Source organism: Drosophila yakuba, chromosome 2R (assembly GCF_016746365.2).
Source record: "Drosophila yakuba strain Tai18E2 chromosome 2R, Prin_Dyak_Tai18E2_2.1, whole genome shotgun sequence".
Classification (NCBI taxonomy): domain Eukaryota; kingdom Metazoa; phylum Arthropoda; class Insecta; order Diptera; family Drosophilidae; genus Drosophila; species Drosophila yakuba.
This window is the reverse complement of record NC_052528.2, coordinates 21,981,995-21,999,246: the sequence shown is the minus strand read 5'-3', so window position 1 is coordinate 21,999,246 and position 17,252 is coordinate 21,981,995. Positions and strand designations below refer to the sequence as shown.

Sequence of the window (17,252 nt, the reverse complement as noted above, 5' to 3'; positions counted from 1 at the left end):
ATTGCACTTCGATTGACATGTCTATTGTGTAGAACATGGTAAACACAATTTTAAATGGCAATCAACTACTACTTGCACCACAATAAATATGTAATGAAATTAAAATTGTGTAACTAATCGATTTTGCACCTTACTTTCAAATAAATAATGATTAATAGATGCTAACCTTATTCCATGGACATTTGTTCAAATATGATGGAATCACCAATTTTGCTGGCACTACAAATCTATTTTATTTAATTTTTTAATTTTTAACTGTCAAATTGACACTTTTCGATTTTATCAAAAAGTTGTGCTGTATAACTGTAAAGGAACACCCTTTTTTTGGGAGGGGGAAATAGGACCATGCCAGTCATCAAATTGCAGTCCTCCGATGGGAAAATTTTTGATACCGACATCGAGACGGCAAAGTGCTCGAGCACCATCAAAACCCTGCTGGAGGATTGTCCACTGGAGGCGGAGAACGACACACTCATCCCGCTGCCCAATGTGAACTCGGCGATCCTGAAGAAGGTCCTCACTTGGGCCGAGCACCACCCGGAGGATAATGCAGAGGAGAACGAGGGCGAGGCAGCCAGGCCCATGGTGCAGATCAGTGCCTGGGACGCGGAGTTCCTGGCCATGGATCACGGCTCGCTCTTCGAGCTCATCCTGGCGGCCAACTACCTGGACATGCGGAATCTGCTGAACGCCGCCTGCATGACGGTGGCCAACATGATTAAGGGCCACACGGCGGAGGAGATTCGCCAGACCTTCCACATAACCAACGACTTCTCGCCCTCCGAGGAGGATTTGCTGCCCGTGGCGACGGAAGTTCCGGAGGAGGAGGACGAGACCACGTCCACAGTGTATGGCGACATATAAATTAGGAGTGAATATGGCTTAATAACTTTCTCGAAGGCTTCAGGGCTGGTATCCGGATTAGTATGGTACTCAGACATTTTGAACTGATAAGCAATATTAGAAATATAATCGGGTATTCCGCATTGGGATTGTTTTTCATTTTACCAAGATTTCTAGGATCCTGAACTTAGCTAATATCAAAGTATTCTAGTTTCTATTTAAATTACCCTGCATATGTATCTCGACCCCCAAGTGACCTTCAGGGAAAGAACACTACTTTCTTGGCCACCACTGTGTAGTGCGAAATCCATTCCCATTTCCATTCCCATTCCCATTGCCACTTGCATTCGCCAACCGTCTGGCCGAAAACTTTCGATTGGAAAAGTTTGCCATGAATATGATGTGGGCAGAGGAACTGGCAAAACTTTGTCCGTGACGTCCACTCACCTGGTCAGCATATTGGCGCGATTGACGGCCACCTCGGCCTCCACCCGGAACCTGTCCTGGGCATACCGGTCGACCACGCCCTCGCCGAGATTGAGCGAGGTGCCAGCCACGCAGTTGGAGCCCATCAGGTGCTGCTGCTCGATGTACTGCAGGAACTTGGACACCAGATCGATCTTGCTGTCCCGGGCGTTGATCACGTCGGCGGTTATCTGGTTGGACTCCATGTTGTCGCCGCTGTCCTCCTCCACATCGCCAATGACCAGCTGCTTGGTCTTGTCATCGATTTGCACATCCGGCGGATAGCCATCATCCATGGTGACCTCGGAGGTATCCAGTCCGGCCTCGGAATCGGAATCAGAGTCGCCATCGCCATCGCCATCGCTGTCGCTGTCGAAGCTGATCTGCTTGACCTCCATGCTGGCCGCCTGGGATCTGGCCTCCGCCTCCGGTTCCCGCTGCGCCGCATCGTCCATCCACTCGGTGGTGCTGAGGCTTTCGTTGAGCGGCAGCAGCTTGCCAAATGGCTGACCCTCTTCCTCCTCCTCCTCATCCGCGTTGTCCTGGGCATTTGCGTCGTAATCCGATTCCAAGGGGGAGTCCCGCGTTATGGTGCCCATGCGCTGCCAAGTGCCATTCACCGGCAGCAGGCGGGTACTGGCGATTTTCGGCTTGGTGGTGGTGCTGGTGGTGGTGGTGGACGGAGGAGCCTCATCCTCATCGAGCTCTTCGTCGTCGATAGTGTCTTCATCGTCCTCCTGGTAATTGGCCTCATCACGCACAAATTGGCGCGCCTGTTTGACACCAATATCCGGATCACCTGTTGGGGCCGCCGTAACGAATGAGCTCTCCAGCTCAATCTCATCCGCCAGCTGCATGACCTCGTTGAGAGCCGTGTCCTCGGTGTCCTCGGTATCCTCGCTGGTGGGACGACCCTGCAGATGCTCGGCCTCGGCCAAGCTGCGGTGGTTCTTTGGCGGATGGCGGAGGCCCAGACTTTTGTCCACACTTTTGCGTATGCTCTCGTTGATTTTCTTCTTGTGCAATTTGCGGATTTTGTGCGTGACGGGAGCCGGGGAGGTCCCGCCCACACCCGGCAGCTGTGTGGGCGGGATCAGGAGCAGGCGGGTGGTCCCAATGCCACCACCACCACCACCACCACCAGCACCACCAACGCCACTCCCAATGCCGCTGCTACTGTTGTTTGTGCTGGCATGGAGGAAATGCGACCGAGAGCGCCCGTGGCGAATGTTGAAGCTGTCGCCCGTCATCAGGGCACCGGCTTCCGCCTTGATGCGGTTCCGTGGCGTTGGGGATCCAGGACCCGCTGCTCCTAGTGCTCCTGCTCCTGCTCCTGCTGCACCAATGACTGTTCCAACGGCAGCCTCTGGCTGTGAATCCAACTGCGCGTGACCTTGCATCGCCCACAAGCCCATCGCAAACAGCAGCTGCACAGCCTGCGGCATCCGCATCCACATCCGCATCCGCATCCGCATCCTGGGGCTCGGGGCTCTGTTTCTTTTTTAGGGACGCTTTGAGTGCGAGTGCACCCCTATATCGCTTAGTTGCGCTCGCCTTGATTGGCTGATCAGCACTTTGTGTGTTGCGGTTATCGATTTGCCAGGACTGCTGCTGCTTTGGCTGCTGCTCAGCTACCTTTTGCCATTTTCAGTTGTCAAAGGCCAGGACGAGTACATCACGCATCCGCACCGTGCCCCCGGTGCCGCCACTGATTTGGGCGGATGGTCAGGGCGCTGGCGCCCATTTCCCCGCTCCACCCACTCGCTTTCCTCGTTGCTCGCTTTTCCGGGGAAACGCTGAAACGGAAGGAGAAAATCCAGTGATTAGCCCCCGACATTCAGGAATACGATGAATGATGATGAGCTCGATGGAATGAGTTCGCAAAATTACAGCAACCAAAAAAGTGTAGACAAAAAATCAATAGAAACATCAAAGCTCTTGTGCACACTATTCAAATCAAATATTTAAATAGTATTTGCTCACTTAACCATTCAAACGAATTAATTATTCAAATATATCAGCTCGATTTTTAGACGCTTTAAACTGTTTGAAATAATGCTTGAATTATTAACTAGCTCTACAGAGCTTAAACTACAGAGTACTCAGAGTCAATAGTTAGAGTATATTTATTCTACCGTGTGAGCCGCGGATTCTTATTAAAAATCTGAGATATCCTCCTGGGAAATGAATTTCGCCATGGTCTTTTATTTATTTTACCCCTCCCCCCATGAATTTTTTTTCCATTTCTTTGTGCCCTTTGCTGCTTTTACGTTTTGCGAGAGCAAGAAAAATGTTTTCTTTGAATAATGTTATTTCTGTGTTGCGTACTTTCCCTTCAACAGAACTGAAGGTCGCGCACATTATTCCAAAATTCAGAGCAGCGAGTTAGCGTAATCGTACTGCCCGACCGGATTGTTGGCTACAAAGGCAACTGGGCCAACAACATCAACAAACAACAACAAGTTGTGCTCTCAAATTTGCTTTAAGTCGGCAATTAAAAATTTCCGCATCTAGGCGGCGGAAAAACAACACAACTATATGATTGTTTTCCCGAGAGTCGTTGAGCAAGAGAACGCGTAAATTGCGCATACGCCGCGTGGCCGCCGCATTGTGGCAGCCGAGTGCCTCTAGCACGCAAATTAAACGCGATTCGCAAGAAGTGCGCTTGATTGTCAACTGGGGAAAATTCTGCGGAAAAACGCGGAAAAAAGGCAGCCAAGTGAACATAAATAAAAGTGAACGGCCACAGCTCGCATAAATATTATGGCGCTAACAAATTATACGCCATTTAAATGTAATACTAATTCTGAAAGGAAAATCCACTGAAATCCACTTGCCGGCTCCAGATTTCTGTGCACTCAAAAGGCGGTTAACAGAGCATTACGATTTCATACTACGCAATGAAGAAGGCACACATTTCCTGTACAGGAACACAAGAATACTATATATTTCAGACACCAGACACAGGAAGCAGCAGCAGTTCTAATTTCGAATTTTATGAGCCATAAAAATTTCTCAGAGGCGAGACCAAACGTCAACAGACACACAACAAACACAATGGACTAGAAGTTGGGCCGAGCGAGCGTGGAGATGTGAGGGAAGGATCCAGGAACCAGGAGCCAGTATCCTGTATCCTGTGTCCTGTATATAGTATACAGGGTGAGCTGTGGATGAGGACATAATGGCAGAGCAGCAAGAGTAATTGCCACTCCGACCACATGGAGGTGTGACTTCCACTTTTGAGCCCGGGATCATGCGCCACTATGTACGATTAGTTCGGATTTGGGTACAGTTTATGGAAGGCTTTTAAGCTTTAGTTTGTACTGATTTTTATCTAATTGCTTAAGCTCGGATGTGGATAAATATTTGCTTGAGATTCGGAACACTCAGGAGGCTTTAAGATGGCTGTGACATATGAGCTTTAGTTTCTATCTACATACATATTTCTAACAGTGCAGCAAGCAAGTTTCATTTTTATTTGCTGCTTTATCCTCGCATAAACATGGTTTGTGAGTTTTGTGACAAAAGCTATGAAAGAGACCATGAATTTTGCATTTGCAAGTGTCGCGGTTTGGCAGTGCAGGGACCATTCCAATCGAACAATAAATAAACAATTGACGTTCTCCGCGCTCCTTGGAGTGTGAGGATGTGAGAGTGTGAGGGCGTGAGGATGGTGGCTTCAATTATTCATAAAGGCCACAGCAAGTCAAACGGAAGTCCAAGCAGAAAAGGACATCTAAGTCGAGCTCTTTCGCCAGGGGCTTTGCTGTCCGCCAACAGGAAATGGAGTCTCCGGGGGAATGGCTATATAGTCCCTCTGTTTGATACCGGTTACGGGTTTTGGTTGGACAGGGCTAATGCATTACGGCAAACGGGCGGAATACGAAAAGCGTACAGTGGACTGCAGGGGGTTAATGGTGACACTCTCATGCACTTAACCCGTGACACCCAGCAACCCAACAACCCAACAGACCAACAACCCAACAACCCAGCTCCAACTCAGCATGCGGGCAGCTGTGAACCCGTTGACAGCTGAGCTCCCACTTTTCCAGGAGCCAGCCCTCGTCACAGGTGAGTGGCTGGTGACTCTGGTAACATGACCTCCACACGTGGACCCGACTGTTTCAAAACTAACAATCCAATTTCTGGCAAAGAGCAGTTGCATCTGGGAGCACGAGGGCGCTTAGTCTGATTAATGCCCACGGCGAGTCCTTTGCCCAGTCGACTCCAAAGGAATTGGATTGTCCGGGCGAAAAGGCAGCCTCCGTGTAGAAGGGAGATCAAATATCATTCCAGTGTGAACTCAACCAAGAAAGCTATGATTTATTGTTTACTCTGTGTAATGTTTCCTTTCTGTATCATTTATAAAGTTATTTTAAAGTTAAAAGTTAAAGTAGCTCCGCATACACAGTCTACTTTAGCTAAACTTCACTTTTTCTTACAACTTTAGTGCACCTGTGATTTCTTTCTGTGTGGCCCCAAAACTAAACCTTTCGACATGTCCTTGTTGTTGCTCAGGTTTGCCATAACCATTCACTCAGGAGCTAAACACAACCTCCTCTCTTTTGCTCCTTTGCACTCCTGCAAATTTATGCAAACACATTAACAAACTCAACGCATTCGCTTTGCATGGGCAAAACAGCAAGGAAGTGTGTGTGCGAGTGTCCTTGTTGCTGCCGGTGACAAAGTTGGAGCGTTAAATGAAATTCGGGTAATTTTTCTGTCGTTGGCAAAGAAAGAATGAAATGTCTTTTGCCAAAATAGCAAAAGAAGCGGAAGCGGAAGCAAAACCCGTCAAAAGAAGATTCCAGCAACGCAAGGATTCGCTTCCTCGAAGTGGGAATACCCTTTTGAGTACTTTTTAAACATAAAGAGACATTTCAACCATCACTTTTGTATACAAAAAGTGACTTTTGTATACAAAAAGATCGAAGAGAAATAAAGGATATTATGAAGCTAAAAACTTTTATCAAGAAACAATAACATCTTTAAGGAATAGCTTGCATTTCTGTAAGCTCCAAAGGAGTCCTGCTGCCAGGACAGAAAGCAACCCTCTGCTGATAGTATCCGCATCCTTTGGAAAGGGTATTCCGGAGGCCGTAATGGAAATGGCGCCCTCTGCTCCGCTTCATGCCCGTCGTCAACTCATCAGCAGGACCACCTTTGTTAGGTAATTCACATTATGTGTCGGCAATGGCGTCAAAATAAAAAAAAAAGAAAACAAACGAAAACACAGCGACAAACATGAAGCAGCGTGCCAGGAATACGAAAAAATGACATTTGACTTTTAAATTGGATAATTTTTCTGGCTGCCTGGCGGGTTGCCAATCAACGAGGAGCAGTCAGGATGAGAAGGGGTCTGTCTGGCTGGCATCGCATCCAAATGATATGGCATGCAATCTAATTGATTTTGATTAGAAGCTGATAAATGCACTCCGGACAAAGAGATGGATTATAAGTTCAGCGCTTGCAACACACATGCAACTTTGTGGCAACATTCGATGTGTTATGCCAATTTGCATACAAATGATGCAGTAAACCCACTTCCACGCGCTACCCACAGTCGAGCTCATCTGGGATGTGGGGATCGGTGGAGCCACTAGCAAGTACTACGAGTAGCTACAAAAATCACATAAAACGCTGGCAAATTGCTGAGATTATGAGCCACTTGGGCCCTGGCTTCCTCGGCTTTTCCTGCGAGCTGGAAAAATCGGGGTGGAAAATGCCGTGTGCGCTGCGTTTTTATGAGATGGCAAACATGCTTTGAGAATTTATGAAAATAAAAATTGCACAAGCAACTCTTGTTTTTTTTTCCCTATTTTGTTGCTGTTTTTCTCGTTGGGCGGTGAAATGCTTCCTTCATTAGCTTCTATTTGTGGACACAACCGGAGGTTTGTTCCAGCTAAATCCGGAAGTATTTATTTATTTATTTGATGTTGTTTTGTGTACTCTTCAGCTGCGAATATTCCCTGCAAACACCTACATATGTTTTTGAATTAGGCGAATTTGTTCGGTCTTCTGCTTCCCAAAAGGTTATGTGGGCTAAAGTTTGCTGTTTGATAAGCTCGAGTACTTGCTAAAAAAGTTGCCAAGAGTTTGCAACTTGTTTACTAACCCATTTTACCATTTTGCTGGTTAAATACATTTGCATCGAGAGAGTTGGCTTAGAAATTCCGAGCAGGTAGTTGAGACCTCCTGCAAGTGCCAGCAATCATATCTCCATATTAACTCGGCATCAAAGCCCGGTAAATCGTACAATAGTTTGCAGGCCTCTGGGATTAATTTCGGTTTAATCAGATTCGGAACAGACTGCCAAGTCTGCGGAACAGCAATTCGTGTGCCAGTGATATTCGAGCATAATTGTTTTCCTCTGCCGAGAAACACTCGTGAGTGGAGGAGGAGGCTGTGTGTGTATGTGCTCCCCTTTGTTTATCCAGGCCCAGCTCACATAATGGAATCCCGGGAAAATGAATTCGGATTTGCACGCAGCTTTAAGACACGACGATAAGGATGCCAGCCCACGTACGTGATGGCTGGGTAGCGAGTGCCAAATGGCAGATTATGTCGCCAGACATTAAATCACCTGCACAGGTAAAATATACGCGATGCTTAGGCAAAATCAATTCTATTTATACGTGCGGGCATAAATTGCCCGGTAACAGACTTCCACGGAACTCAGACGTGCTCCAGTTGCTGGGGGCCATGGAGGCACAAAGGATATATTCGTAGCAGTCGTAGCTGGCACTGGTAAACACTCCCCAACAAAATGGAGCTGTTGTCCTAATCCCGGCTTACAGGGAAAGAGAATACACCTGCGAATCGGAGAAAGTATTTATTTCCAGGGAAATTTATAACCGGAATTATGTGCTCAGGCAATGTAAACCAAACTTTGCACACGCCCACACGAAATCCGAATTGCCAAAACATTAACTTTAGAGTTCCCAGTTCGAAAATTGCTATACTTTAGAGTTCCCATACAGTGTCCTTTTGGGTGACATTCAAAATATAAAACTTATCTTGTACCGAATTAAGCGGGGATTATGCTAATTATGTGTTTTGATTTTTGCGAGACGTATTTTGAATATGAACACAACCCTTTAGGGGGCTTAAGTTAATTGGCTTTTCGCAAATCACTCTCATTAAAATAACGAATTTAAAATATTCAAAATTATGCAACGAGTTGCTGTTGGTCAGAAATTAATCTCTGTAAACAGTAGCAGCAAATTGTTGATAGAAGTCAAAAGTTTTGGCCACTAATTCATGGCTCAATATTGGAAAACGAACGCAGTTGACCTTGCCACAGTGGCAGGTCAATAAATTCAGCGGCCAGACTTTGTCTAGCCAGCTGTGGAAAGCAATGCAAAGGAAATGGCAAATTACGCATACGCCATGTGGAACGCGGCTTTAACTTATTTCCATTGTTAATGGACTGGCTTTGCCTTGAAAGTTTGCCCTTTAAGCGGCTTCCTAATGGACAAAGTGTGTGGCCATAAATTGCCGCAAGGACTTCGAATCGACTGAAAAAATAAAGAGCGCATAAAGTATAAATATAAAATAAATAAAAAGTAAGTAGTGAAAGAGGCAAAGTCAAGGCAAGGCACAAAGCTCAGTCAAATGGAATTTGCCCTAATTTATGGGCCTCGACAGCATGAGAGCCAATATAAAACATGACGTTGCCCTTTTATTGACCAAACAGACCAGTCAGAAAGGCAAATCATCAGCATCAGGCCTCGTCAAGCGGAGATTCCCGAAATCCCATTTGCCCCAGCTCCCCAAGCGAATCTCCATCGATGGGCCGAGTGGAGAATCGCTGGCGTTGCCAAAATCTGAATCGCACTAAAACTATTAACTAAATTATCGAGCAGAGTGGAAATAAGCGGGGTATTCGCATCGTAAAGATACCCGGATGACGCCAGCCCGGCGAAAAGTTTAAAGCCAGTCTGCGGAAATAACAAATGTTAAATGCTCATCAATAACACTTCCTCTTACTCGGAAACTGGCTGAGTGCCCGCCGCCTGCTCTTTGTATTTTTTGTGCTTTGTTGTGCTGTGTAATGTGATTTATGACATCGTTCTTTTTGTGGCCGATCACTGAGAGTTGCTCCTCAATGCTCGCTCATGTATAAATAATCAAATCCAATTTCGTTAATGGTCTGCGTCGTCGGTCGGATTGCCAGCTATCCGTTTCACCAGTATTTGAACGATTTGGTGCGCCGAAAATGCACAAACTTAAAGCCGAGTTGCCGTACAGCAGACAACAGGCAAACCTGGTTTAATTTCCTGTCCGTGTCAATCAATTTCCAAGGACCTTCACCGTACAGCGCCTGTCTGGTTGAAAGAGCGAAAGAGCGAAAAAGTGAAAGGCGTGGGCGGACTGACGCACACGTGCCGGGGTAACAAGCAGGTGGATGCCACACTCCTCCGTGCGAATCCGTGAATGGCCATGTATCTCCATCTGTTACATAACTCTCGGTTTATGCACTTCTATCTCGATCGAAGGCACCACCCCGCCGCCAAGGGTCATTTTCATTTGGTTTCGCCTTTATCGCAGCTCGTAAATTAATAAAAGCGACGAACAAGTGAGCCGGCAATCAACGCATCAACTTGGCCCAGAACACACCGTGCTGGGCTGACGACAATGGCGTCATTAAATAATACAGGCCGCACGGCGAAAGGATACTCGTATCCTTACAACGCCAGCCTAAGTGTGTGTGTGCCTATGTGTACCTGTGTGTGTGTTAGTACTAGAGCACAAGCACACACATATGGCCAGGTCTGAAAGAAGGCGTTTTAGGAGCTCCTCTTCTGGATTCTACTTGAAGGTTTCTCTTGGAGGTAAGAAGGTATCTATATTCTGATTTTACACAAACTTGGCGCATTTTGAGTTGAGCATGTGGATCGTTTGACAATTATGTTCACTTGCAAAAATGTATCAGTTCTAGCTAAATTCGCTTAATGTTGATTTTCTGTGCCATGTCGTTGCACATTTGCTTTTCGTATTATTATTCAGCATTCTTTGTTATTACGCTTGATGTGTGCTCTTCGGTTCGCTCATTATCGGAAATATCATTTTTCCATCCTGGGCATATCTGTTTTCATATGTTTTTCCCCTACCCAATAGTTTCACTTCATTGCTCGCATAACATCCTCTGGCGAACGCATACGCAGCATGCCCATTCTGTCGCCAGAGGACCGTGTGTGCTGAAATAACCGAGCGAAAATGGGGTGAATGTTGGGGGCAAATGGGGCAGCAGCCACGCCCACACGCACGACTTGTCAGTCAAGTGACGGTGAAATGCTTGTCTTTACTCCGCGCCACCAGCCTCCGTGGCATTGTCCTTTGGACCAGGACGAACGAGGAGAAAAGTCAGGCTGTTGGGCTGTGCGGGTCACACACAGATGACAATTTAAGGGGACCATTTTCGCGAGCGTGTCCTTGCCCCAAAGTCTGCATTGGGCTTTCAACATTCAGCCGGCAACCTTGACACTTGACTGTTGCTCAAGTCGTAGCTTCAATTGTCGTGAGGGGTGGGGGGTTGGAAGTTGCAAGTCTGACAAATGATACGATGCCCGTGGTGGCAGAAGTTTCGCAATGCCAAACTCCATCTCCCCAGTTGATTGCAGACGCATCCTTGCCTTTGTCTCTTCGCAGGCAGCTTAAAAGTTCCGCTGACAACTGTCGCCATAATTCACTTTTACAGGACAACCGGGCAGGCAGGCCTTACCGCTCAACCAGAACGTGAAGTAGAGGGAAAACTAGAGGGAAACTAGGGGAAAACTTGGAAACGACACTTGGCCAAACAAGTTGCAGGGAAAGCGTCCAGGGAGGCGGGCCATAAAACCTGCCACCAACCTCCGCCATCTCCGCCTTCTCCGCTTTTGGCCATTTGTTATTTAGAGAACTGCCGCAATTGTTGCCATTTGCAAGCGCCTCAATCACAGACAGGCAAAGAAACCTCGGCTCAAAGCACCTGCTGCCTTGGGCTAAAACAAAAAAATAATGGAACAGAAAAGTGCTGAGGGAAAGGCACAAATCATCTGCAGAAAGAGCGGGGAAATGTCGCAGAATGGACTGGCAGCAAAAGAGAGCTAGTAGCCTAGATTGTAACTCAACTTTGGCATTCGATGGCAATTATTCTGTCATTCGTTTCTTACTGAGTTACACTGACCGCCAAAGGAGTGTTCCCAGTGGAGGAGTCTAGCACTCAAATATCCTTTTGGTACTAGAATCGAGTTGACAGTGAAGGACGTTGAGTATTAAATACTAACTTTTGGCTTACAAATTGTGCGTATAAACGTAGCATACGATATTTCACTGCCATCTGCAAGACAAAACCCATAAACGAGAATTTGACCGAGGGCACTTAATCAAAGCTGGAGAGTAAATAACCTCTTACCTTGCTGACCCCTAATTGCTGCTCAAAGGAGTGCAATCGGGCAGATCGGGCCCATCTATACCCATTAATGAGTGGGTGTGCGAGGGCGTGACTTTAGCAGCCCGTCAATCTGGACAAAGCCTGCATTTCAAATAGCCTAAATAATTGATTTGCTTTGGCCGCACCGCAAACGAGGCGAGTTTAATTAACGCTTAACACGCCACAATCATAACTAATTTAACGTGATTTTGCGGCCGAGTCGGTGGACTGGGTGGACAAAAAAAAACATCTAAATTGTTAAACAATGGGGCGTGTCAAGCGGTGCCCACTAAAGGATCAACTTTCCACCCATTTTCGTGGCCTTTTTAATTGGTCCGCCTGCTCTTCGCTCGTTCAATTAGATTGATTGCCCATGGGGCTTTGCGAAATGAGCTGTGAACACAGTTGTCCCAAGTTAATTGGTTGCATGTCCACTGACCAACTCAAATACCAAGGTATTTCACTGGAAGTTTGTTGCAAAGAACTACAGCGCTCAAAAGTATGCAACCAAGTTGCAAATGCGCTGGCTGCTCTTCTCTTTTCTTTTTGAGCAAAAGGAGGCATCCTTCGAGCGGAATTAGGGAATGCTCGAACTCATGCCCCGTACATAATTAATAACTTGCCACAGTAAATCCGATTTAAGCCGATTTGCCAAGGCTTTGGAAAGACACAAGTTTGAAGCTCACACACTCTGAAGTTCAGTCCCTAAAGTTGTGGGAAAATAGGGCTTAAGTCCCCAGAATACTTTAGCCATTTCCATTCTTATCCTATATTTTATGTATATGTTATTGATAATTATAGAGTAAAAGGGTATACTATCGAGTCAAACTCGGGAACTATAATTTCTAAAATGTTAAGATGAAGCTCCCACCTGCAGAGTAACGAGTATCTGATAGTCGAGGCACCCGAATATGGCATTATCTCTTGATTTTAATTACATTTACGAGGCTTGTGTAAATGGTCAAATGCATTAAGGTCTTAGTCAAAATAATAATTAAATGAAACACACGTCCACAGACTGCCCAAATACACTGAGCGAACAGCAGCTACGCTGTCGAAATGTTAAATCCACTTTAAAGGCTGTTTTCAATGTACACACAAGTGAATAAATGCAAACATGCCGCCTACGTAATTAAATTTCCGAAAGGCGGATTAAGTAGATGTCTCGCACATTATGCAAGTCCAGTCAGCGATTGACCAATGTGGATAAATGTGGAAACCACAGGAGGTCCTTAGGAAGTGAAAATCAGATCTGCTTAAGCGCGAATCTCAATGAAATTTGAGCCCAAACACGTGTAGCTTTCTACGGCTTTACTTTGTTGTTTGCCCCAAATCCGTGGTGGCCAAGTCCGCGCCAGGAATATCTGTTGAATTTTAGAAGAGCCTTTAAAAAAAAAGGACTTTGCAAAGTAAACGCCGAGTAAGTGGAAGGCAAAGCAGCTGCCAACGTAGAACGTTGGGTGTTAGTATCTGCCGCTTTTTTCCGAGTTTTGTAGCTATTCGCAGCTTTTTCGGTATTGTGCTGCTTTTGTTGACAATGAAACACTCGGAGAAAGTGGGAAATACATTTCCAACAAAGGAAACACTTTGAATCAGAAGAGAAAATACAATTATTATATTTTAGAAACATTATCAATGGCCTTTCGGGGACATAATGAAACTATTATGTAAGCTTAAGCGACAATAGTTATGTGTGCAGCAAGGGCATGAACCAGAAACTTAAATTTCCACTATTTGCCCATGTCTTTTCCACTCGAAAAGTTGTCCAACCCGTGTTCAGTGTTCAGAACTCTTTGCCTGCACATTTCTCCGACTGTATGCAAATAAGTAACTGAAGCTGACAGTGACACCACAGCCTCCTCGCATCCTCCCATCCTGCAATCCTGCCATCCTCGAATCCTTCCAGCCTTCGCAGCATGGGTCAATGGCGAACTGCAGGCATCAGCAGGAGGCTGGGCAAATTTGCATTCATAAAGCAGAAGCGCCCAGTTGGCCCATTTGTATGCAAAGTAAAGTATTACTGGGCGGATGAGTTGGGGTAAAGTGAAAGTAAACACCGGCTAAGAGCGTGCAGGTAAATGCCCAAATTAAAACAATGACTCGAACTTGGAACAGAAGCTCGGGATTTGAGGATGGCAATTAACGTGAATGAAGCGCATAATAAGTCGTTCGAAACCCCGAATTCTGGCACTCGCACTTTGCCAAGGAAATGTGCTGACATCAAAGAAGCATAATTTCTTCATTTGGCTAAATGGCGCCGAGTTAATTGGTACGCCGAATTTTCGAACCAAACAAAGGAGTTTAATTAATTGGCCGAAAATAAAGGTGAAGTTCCGAGTGAAAGTCAGTGCGGCAGGACAGCGCACACAGGGCGTATGCGTGATTTCGGTGTGCCTTCCACCCGGATGGCTCCATATGGACAGGACAGGAGCCATCCTGGCCTCCGCCTAATTAATTGACTGGCAGAGGCCTCTAGGTGTGCTCTGCACCCACTCGGCGCTGTATTGCTGTATTTGCAGTCTGAAAATAATCTCCGAGCGGAAGATAATGAAATTTATTATTTACTTTCGCTTGGGCAGCACTCCTGTGCGTCCTTCGAATCCGCTGGCCTCCGCTGTCATCGAGTGTGGGGGGGAAAGGGGGGTACTACATTTTTATGCACTTTTTGCTGGCTTGGTTCAGCAGCAGCCGATGGTTCCACAACGTATGTACGGGTATTTAAGTACTCAACTGCCCCATGAATGCGCACAGATGCAGGTGTACATTTGAGTCGCACTGAATGCGATTTGCGTAAGCTGTTGTCCGAACAATGGCATTACGTATACGCCCAGTGGACAACAACTCTCGCACAGAAGCAGTCAGAGGATCAGGCCAAAGGCACAGATAACCAATTGGTTTTCACAGTTTTCATTTGCTTGGCAGGAAGGCACAGTACTTTGTGGTTAAGCCACAGTTGTCGTTGACTTTGCTGGATTTATATGAGGCTTACACTAGTGTGGATGAAATGAACTTGCTTTATATTCATGTTTCCTTGTGCCTACATACCTTTCAAAATGGGTACTCCGCGTTAAGTTTATTAATGGATGGATTTGAATTAATTGGCTTTCAACGCCCACTGCTTTTTTCAATCACAAAACTGTCGCTGCCCTTGTCGCAGACTTGTCTTAAACCACTGGGATCACTTCACCAAACACGCGATCTTGGTTCGTTGGAATCGGGATAGTTCTGAAAGTACCTCCTGGAACCCCACGATGCATGCACAACCACGCCGCGACGCGCTTCAGAGCGAACTGCCAAGCACCGCGCCACATCGGAACTCCAGCCTTAAAGTCGGCTTCGTTCGCTCGCGAACTCACCACGCCCCGAAACGAACGGTTAATCCGAGCGCTGGCGACCCGAGCCGTTGATTGTGGGTCTGTGGACCAGCAGCAGCTGAGCGCCGGAGAAAGTGAAAGCCGTGCCACCTTGGAGATTGAGGCAGGTTAGTACCCGCTCTCTCTCTCTCTCTCAATCTCGCTCGCTCTCTGGCGAGAGCTTTCCAGCGATGTTTCTGATTAGACTGGAAGCGGCGACTTCGCTTCTGATAAGCCAGACTTTGGCACCGCACCGTAAACTGTTGCATGCAACTCCGCTGAACTCAAATTAGTCATTAAATGTTATTAAAAATAGTAGTTTGTAAAACAGAGTAATATATTATATACACTTAAGGCAAACAAATTGAGAAATATTCAAATTAGTTTTCTAAGATTAAGACATTACCGTTAAGACAGGAAGATTATTATCAGAAAACATTTATATTACAACATTTCTATTACTACAAGTGTTAATTTTAAGAATCTTAAGAATCCAAACCTATTTTTAATCTGGTTAATAAGTAAATTGCTTTAGCTTTGATTCTATTTCTTCAGGAGCAATCTTACAATAGATTAGACTTTAACTAAGGACCTACCACATTTCTATGTTTTTGCCATCGCCTCCTGGACATGCGCAGCGGTGAGGAGCCTGCTGCTCAGCTGTTCGGCATGTCCGGCATTCCAGTGTGGTGAGTTGCGAGTCGGCAGACCGTGCTGATAAGAAGCACTGATAAGAACGCACTGCGGATGCAGCTGCAACCGCTGCCCGCGAGCAACACGTACCGCCTCCTTCATAAATGGGGTGCAATTGCATAAGACTTTCATCATCGCAATTTGCGGTCCCACAGCGGATGGAGCGCGGTTTTCTCGAGGGAGGGGTGCGGTGGGAAGGTCGGAAGGGTAACCGCAAAATGCGCAACGCTGCAGACGCAATTAATGCGCACCGTTTTACAATTAGCGACCTGGCCCAATTATGCAGCTGCACCCCTGCCACCCCCTCCATCGCGCCATGCAAAGAACCTTCGTCGTGAATCTTGCACGTTGTTTTTTTTGTCACTGGGAACGGCTGTTAATAGGAAATTCATGGCCGTCGTGTCCGGTCGGTGGGCTCCACGGCACTTTTCCCTCGGCGAGCACGTGGATGGGTGGGTTTTTGGGCATTTGGTTTTTGGTTTTCGGTTTTTGGGCGACTGGGAAACTGGGGCTGCCTTTTAATTATGATAATTACATTGTTGTCGTTCTAATTTGCTGACAGCAGCTGGAACGAGATCTCGGGCGCCGGACAAGTGTGCTCCCCTAAATGCTGCCCATTTCATGGCAGCTAATGTTGTATGCAAGTTGCACGTGGCATGCAAATGGGGCTTCTGGTTTCCGATAGGGTGCTGCAACTCAAATTTGTCGAGAAATTTAAACAGCAAATTGAAGTCTTTGGGAAATGATTAAATCCCAACTAACTTAATATTTAAGCTCTTTATTAGATAAAACAAATTGTTTGTTCTAAATAAGATTCATGTTGTTGATTTAGAATCCGTTTTCACTCATTTGCAAAATGTTCATTATATGCGTATCACGAATTATTTTGGCATTTAATTGAGTTGCAGCCAAAATCAGAACAGGCATCACATTTACGCAGCGAAAAGTGAGTACCAAATCTATTATTTGGAAATGTATACACAAATTTGCAATTAGTTAGGAATTTGTCGAAAAGTCAATCAGTGATTCAAGTTTCCGCTTAATTAAACCCAAATTAACAGATCAAATTTAGCGCCTTGGAGCTTCGTCTCCCCCGCCAAAATAGTCAATGCACCCAAATCCGACGAGCAACTTGCGGCATGCGCTGTAATTGGGTTATGGCATCCGCATCCGCATCCACATCCGCATCCGCATCTACATACGCATACGTATCCGCATCCACGACTCACACATGGCGACGAGGGATTTTGCATACAGTAAATGGGAGACAGAGTGTGACAATGTCGCAGGGAATTTTGTGGAAAAATGCAACAATTAAGACCTTAGATTGTGCTCGAACAGCGAGCTGCGATGCATCTAAATGCATACTCGTATGTGCGATGAGGTTGTTTGCCGCCCCTAAATCCGCACCCTCTGCCCGATTTGCCGCCGCTTTGCCGGATGTTGGTGTCCTGCTTGGCCCGCTGCCATTTCGACGTGCATGC

At 46.2% G+C, this 17,252-nt stretch overlaps 2 protein-coding genes and 1 long non-coding RNA gene across 3 annotated transcripts in view; 2 read left to right on the top strand and 1 right to left on the bottom strand.

Moving 5' to 3' along the window:
• Window positions 1-15,016, bottom strand: part of LOC6531836 (probable G-protein coupled receptor 158) — a 48,293-nt gene extending 33,277 nt beyond the window's left edge. Inside the window, exons 1-2 of the mRNA XM_015196084.3 lie at window positions 14,768-15,016; window positions 1,291-3,104 (exon numbers count right to left, since the gene is read on the bottom strand). Coding sequence (XP_015051570.1) covers window positions 1,291-2,783 — 1,493 coding nt within the window. The 5' untranslated portion in view covers window positions 2,784-3,104; window positions 14,768-15,016. The remainder of the gene's footprint in view (window positions 1-1,290; window positions 3,105-14,767) is intronic.
• LOC6531829 (S-phase kinase-associated protein 1) lies at window positions 252-986 on the top strand. The gene has a single exon (XM_002092580.4). The coding sequence runs from the start codon at window positions 346-348 to the stop codon at window positions 862-864; it is 519 nt and encodes a 172-aa protein (XP_002092616.1). The 5' UTR covers window positions 252-345; the 3' UTR covers window positions 865-986.
• On the top strand, window positions 7,414-8,355 carry LOC120320995. Its single transcript, XR_005560537.2, has 2 exons — window positions 7,414-7,899; window positions 7,971-8,355. It is a non-coding gene; the product is annotated as an uncharacterized LOC120320995 (long non-coding RNA).
• Window positions 15,017-17,252: the final 2,236 nt, after the last annotated feature.